The sequence below is a fragment of the Xyrauchen texanus genome, chromosome 13, assembly GCF_025860055.1.
Source record: "Xyrauchen texanus isolate HMW12.3.18 chromosome 13, RBS_HiC_50CHRs, whole genome shotgun sequence".
NCBI lineage: Eukaryota > Metazoa > Chordata > Actinopteri > Cypriniformes > Catostomidae > Xyrauchen > Xyrauchen texanus.
This window is the reverse complement of record NC_068288.1, coordinates 23583061-23588575: the sequence shown is the minus strand read 5'-3', so window position 1 is coordinate 23588575 and position 5515 is coordinate 23583061. Positions and strand designations below refer to the sequence as shown.

At 54.4% G+C, this 5515-nt stretch overlaps 1 protein-coding gene across 1 annotated transcript; it reads left to right on the top strand.

Annotated features, from left to right (window-relative positions):
* Positions 1-1061: 1061 nt before the first annotated feature.
* On the top strand, positions 1062-4810 carry LOC127653743 (uncharacterized). The gene is made up of 9 exons (XM_052140527.1): positions 1062-1606; positions 1698-2008; positions 2088-2195; positions 2625-2908; positions 3088-3209; positions 3365-3526; positions 3615-3936; positions 4024-4327; positions 4424-4810. Exons 1-9 carry the CDS (start codon positions 1062-1064, stop codon positions 4666-4668), a joined length of 2403 nt encoding a protein of 800 aa, XP_051996487.1. The 3' UTR covers positions 4669-4810.
* Positions 4811-5515: the final 705 nt, after the last annotated feature.

The window sequence follows — 5515 nt, the reverse complement described above, 5'->3', positions numbered from 1 at the left end:
AGACAATTACTGTCATTCCCCTAAAGTATTTTTTCCTGTTCCAAAGGCTGTAGTGCTTTCCTAGTGATCAGACTGACTTACTACAGGTGAAATTTTGACAATAACTCCCTTACTGTACGAACAATAAACTAATAAGTTCAATAGACAATTACTGTAATTCCCCTTAAGTATTTTTTTCCTGTTCCAATGGTTGTAGTGCTTTCCTAGTGACCATACTGACTTACTACAGGTGAAATTTTCACAATAACTCCCTTACTGTACGTACAATAAACTAATAAGTTCAATAGACAATTACTGTAATTCCCCTAAAGTATTTTTTCCTGTTCCAAAGGCTGTAGTGCTTTCCAAGCCCTGTAGGACAACATCCTCATCAGAATGAGGGCGGAGTTGCCCAGCAATGTTCTCTGGATGCCGGCCAATCAGCAGCTCGTATTGTTGAACGTTTTCGTTGAACGTTTTCGGTTTTGGGCCAATCAGCAGCTCGTAATTGTGTAGCGTTTGTTGAACGTTTTAACGTGTGTTAGTTAATTAACGTCAACGTCAGGCGTCCTGTTTACACATTTAAACCATATTTGCACTTTGAATTTCGACTCCAAACTGTAGTAACTACATCTACATGGTCTAATGAAGATAACCAGGTAGTCTGATCAAAGATTAAATACATTTTGAGAGATCGTTAACATGTAATGTAATGCAATGCATTGGAAATTAATGGGACAACATGAAAACAAAATTAAATTATGAAAAGACCATACAGTTAATATCTTTAGACCCTTAAGATCATAATATCACCACGTGAAATCAAAATATAAAGTGTAAGTTTTATGCATTAACAATAAGCCTGTTTGTTTAATGGCTGCCAGTGCATAGGGGGCTGACCCTGGGGTCATTATTTACCTGTTGTGTTACGTTATGTTAATTTGTTAACGTTAATATTTCAATAGTGAATGTGTAGTACTAGTATATCATTAATCTTATGTGTGATAGTCCTGTTAATATGGCAATTAACATGTAGTTTAACCTGTAATGCTCGCTTAATGCTGTGCTGTGTCATTGTAGAGATGGATTTTGCAAAATTCAGTCTGACGGCCTCGCAGCAGCTTGTCCTGCGGGCCTCTGATGAGGCGGTGGCCTTCATCGCCGCCAAGAGGCCACGCGGGACCGCCGCTGCTGCGAGGGCCAAGAAGCCAGAGGAGGTGGAGAAGGAGGCCCAAGCCCACGTCGTCTCCAAGGGCGGTGACCCTGGTAACCCCATGCTGGTGCTGGGCTGCCACAGCATCCAGTTTGGTAAGTACCAGGGTCAAACTTTCCGTTGGCTCCTGGAGAACGACGTGGGCTACACCACGCAGTTGGTTGCCAGCCACCAGCGGGAGTGGGAGAAAAGTGCCTCCGACAGCCCCCTTATGGCCAACAAGGACGCACTCGCCCGGTACTCGTGCGCCCACCCTGCTTTTGCTGAGCAGCTGAGGTACCACCGGGTGCACGAGGAGGCCCGGGCTCGCGCCACTCTGCCCGGGTGTGAGGGCGAGGCGCTTGTTGGCTTTGGGGACTACAAGGAGGCCACCCTGAAGGACCTGTACGACTCCACGGAGAAGAAGCACCAGACGTAAGTCCTGTTGTGGTGAAGGGCAGTGTACTGTTGACAGGGTGCTGTGACTTGTTGATATGCGTGTTAATCTTTGATCATTGTCTTGCAGCTTTGTCAAGTGGCTACGGCGGAAGACACCGCAGCCTGGGACCTCGATGGACGCCGCCAGGAAGTACATCCTGGGCCGGGACAAGGAGCGGTCGGCAGAGGCGGCTGCTACCCCCCCACCTCCCAGCAGCAGCAGCAGCACCACCACCAGCAGTGGCCCCAGCAAGGCCGCTGCTTCCACCACGCTGCCGCCACGCAAGCCGATCGCTCCCATGTTCTCGGCCCTACTGGGAAGGCGTCCAATGGCCCCAGGTGAGCTGCAGACAAAGGTCAGGAAGCTGATGACCACACCAGCACGGCCTGCAGTTCCAGGTAGATCTCTTTCTTTCTCTTTAACGCAACAGTGGTTCAGTGTACAGGATTAACTAACCATTGCCCTCCCACCCCACAGCGGTGTCTACATCCGTCAGAGACCAGCGCCCCTCGGTTCCGCCGCCGCCCCCCCCCACAGAGGTGACGGACAAGGAACTGGTCCAGATGGCCACTGACTTAGAAACGGGTAACTGGCACCACACTGGACACGTCACCCTGTAACATTTGCCCTCAATATATATTCTTCTGCCGGTATTTTTGTATTAACTGTAATGGTTTCATTTACTGGTCTCTACAGCTGATGCTTGAAGACCAAAGGTAGGTTTGGCAGGTAATGTAGCCGTCTTTGTCGGTGGTAGATGTGTAGCACGTAGTGGCAATGTAGATTTGCTTAACCACCTTCACATGTCTACTTCCCTTGGCCCTGCTGCATCTCTTGGCATTCACCTTGTAGCACTAAACCATCTGCCCTATCACTGGCATTCTGCACGTCATCTAATCACTGCCATGCTGCACGTCATCAACACTCAGACTCACTTAGTCTTGCCTGGCTGTGTGTTGCCCCATGACTATCATTGTGCTGATGCCATTTTGTTGTGTGTGAATGTGTCTGAAGCTCACGTACAGGTCCTTCAGACTCTCCCGCTGGTGGTGAGGCCTCCATCTCCACCTCCTCCGGCATTGTCCTCCATCCCCCCCCCACCGCCTCGAGTAGCGGCTGCTCCACCTACGCTCGCGGTTCCGGCTCGGGCTCCGGGGTTGACCAGGGAGGAGCCCCGTCGCGTCTCCGTGAAGGAGACGCCATCTGGAGAGGCCACCCTGGCACCAGCGCCGGCGAAGAGGAAGAGGAAGGAGAGGAAAGTGGAGCAGCCCGCAACACCCACTCCTGCTTCGGCTGAGGTACAAACACACACACGCACGCACGCACGCACACACACACACCGTGCCCGTACTCATGGACGGCACAACTCAGTGAAGTTGACTGTCAAACTGCATGTAGCACCTCCTCTCAGCCTCCTGACAGTTTGTTTGTTTGTTTGTTTGTTTGTTTGTTTGTGTGTTTTTTTTTCCCCTCACAGTCCCGGTTGCCTGAGAGCTGGCGGACAGCTCTCACCGTGGAAGAGCAGGAGTGGATCGGTCGGGAGCTGTTTAGGACAGACAGCGAGGGGAGGAGCAAACTCACCACAGACCTCAAGCTGTGGTGGGACCCCCCCAGCCCCGGCCGAGTTACACTCAGCCACCCGCCTCACCAGCTGCCTTCTTCGCGTGTCGGCTGTTCCTCTGGACGCCCCTGCGTCTGTGGGGCGTCCGGCCGACATGCTGTAAAAGGGCCCTCACCAAGTGCGGGCTCTACAGGACCATCCGGAGGGTCCTGGACTTCGACGGCTGGTACTTGATGGTCACCGAGTACCTGGAGTGCCGTCGGTGTAAGAGGAAGGTAGCTGCCTGGTCGCAGGAGGTCGTGAGTCAGCTGGGAGAGGGGCATCGCGCCCTCTTCCCTGCAATCCTCACCTACAAGTAAGTAGCTGTCTGAACACTGTCACGCAGCCCCTCGGTCTGTCTGTGTGTGGCTCTTCTGTAACACATGATGTGCTCCTCTCTGTAGGCTTGCCTGCGACCGGCGGGTTATCATCCAGCTGCGTGAGCGTACTCTGGGGAACAGCGCCACGCAGCTGTACAAAAAACTCTGTGAGGCACACACAGAGGCCTGGATGCGGCAGTCCATACACTACCTCAGCGTCATGGAGCCCTTCACGTCGCGGGGTGTCGTGCGCATGTGCACCCCACCACCAAAACCGCCACCCGTGCCCCAGTACGCGTGGCTGTTAATGGTGTACTGCCACGACATCCTCTCCCGCCTGGAGGACATGAAGGCCCGGGTCACCTCCGTCTTCGGAACGGTCCTGAAGATGCATTCGACCAAGAAGGTAAATGTGGTGCTATAGCGCAAACGGAGTATCATGCTCTGGCTATGTGCGTGCAGCCTTACTGAGATGCTTTGTTCTTTCAAACAGGTGACCCGGAAGTTCGCCGGTGCTGCCGCCCAGACCGCAGCGTGGGCAACGAACGTCGGCAACGAGCACGGACAGGTGCTCATGTCCGTGCTCACGGACGCCGAGGGTGCCGGCCTGTTGTCCATGGCTGCGGGGTTAATGCGGCGGTATCGGGACGCTGGGGTGGAGCCGCCTCAGCTCCTCTACGTTGACCGGGACTGTTGTTCGTCCCACGGGGGATCCAAGACAGCTGACATGTTCAGGAAATGGGACAAGCTGGTGGTCCGGCTGGACATCTGGCACCTGATGCGGCGGTTCGCGTCAGGTGTGTTGTGGCAAAAACAATAATTAAACAAACAGCATCACAGTAAGAGACGTCATGGTTCCATAACTTGATATAACATGCATTTTTCCATAACAGGTGTCACCACCGAGAGCCACCAGCTGTATAAACCCTTCCTGCAGCAGCTGTCTTCGTGCATCTTCCTGTGGGACCCAGAGGACGCAGCCCGGTTGCTCAACGCAAAGAAGAGGATGCTTGAGGCGCAGGGGATGACCTTCTCGTCCGACGCCGGAGTGTGGAGGCACGTCAGCCGCAAGAATATGGCTCTCCATTGCCGTCGCCGCACGCTGCGGAGCGGCGGAGACGGAGCGGCTGATCGGTGACCTCCTGGAAACCTTCGGCGGTGCCAACGGACGAGACACCATGGGGATTTCCCTGCTGGACCAAGACCGCATCCAGAAGATCTGGACGGAGCAGCGGCGCCACCTCCATTGCATCCAGGACCCGCCGGGCGTGGAGCTGTACACTGAGACCGGCAGGGTGACCAAGGGGGGGATCAGCCTGCCGGTGTACCGTTGTGCACGAGGCTCCACGTCCCTGGAGTCGTTCCACCTGCATCTCAACCGCTTCATTCCAGGTGGACCACATGTTTCACTGTCATGTCAATCTTTCACTGTCATGGACTCGCTGTCATTCACATTGTGTGCACTGAATAAACTGCTAAACAGATCTGTGTTCCTCCTCAGGAGAAAGTGCCAATCCCTGGCACTTCCAGGCATTTCTCCTGGAGGGGTTGACGCGGTGGAACGCGGACAGGGCGGCGTCCGTGGCACAGGAGGGACGGCCGCTGCTCCGCTCCTACAATGGCCCCCTGCAGCACTCCCTTGACCAGCTCAGCCAAAGGGTGCTTGGCATGAGTGTGGTCAAGGATTACACCAAGCCCAGGGAGTACACTGGTAAGAACACTCAAGCCACCGCGCTTACACGTGTCCACACTGAATGATATTTGTACCTGACTGACTGTTGTTGTTGTACTTCAGGGGAACTCATCGGCATCGAGTACCTGTACTCCCAGACGGGCAGAGTGCTGCAGGACGTCAGCTTGGACCCTGACATTCCGGACGCGGGGGGGGGACGTTCCCCAACTCGTTGAGGATGACGAGCTCGCCGACGGCCAGCAGGAGGTGGAGGACCTCACCCTCCACGTGCCTGGCGAGTTCCCAGCTCCTC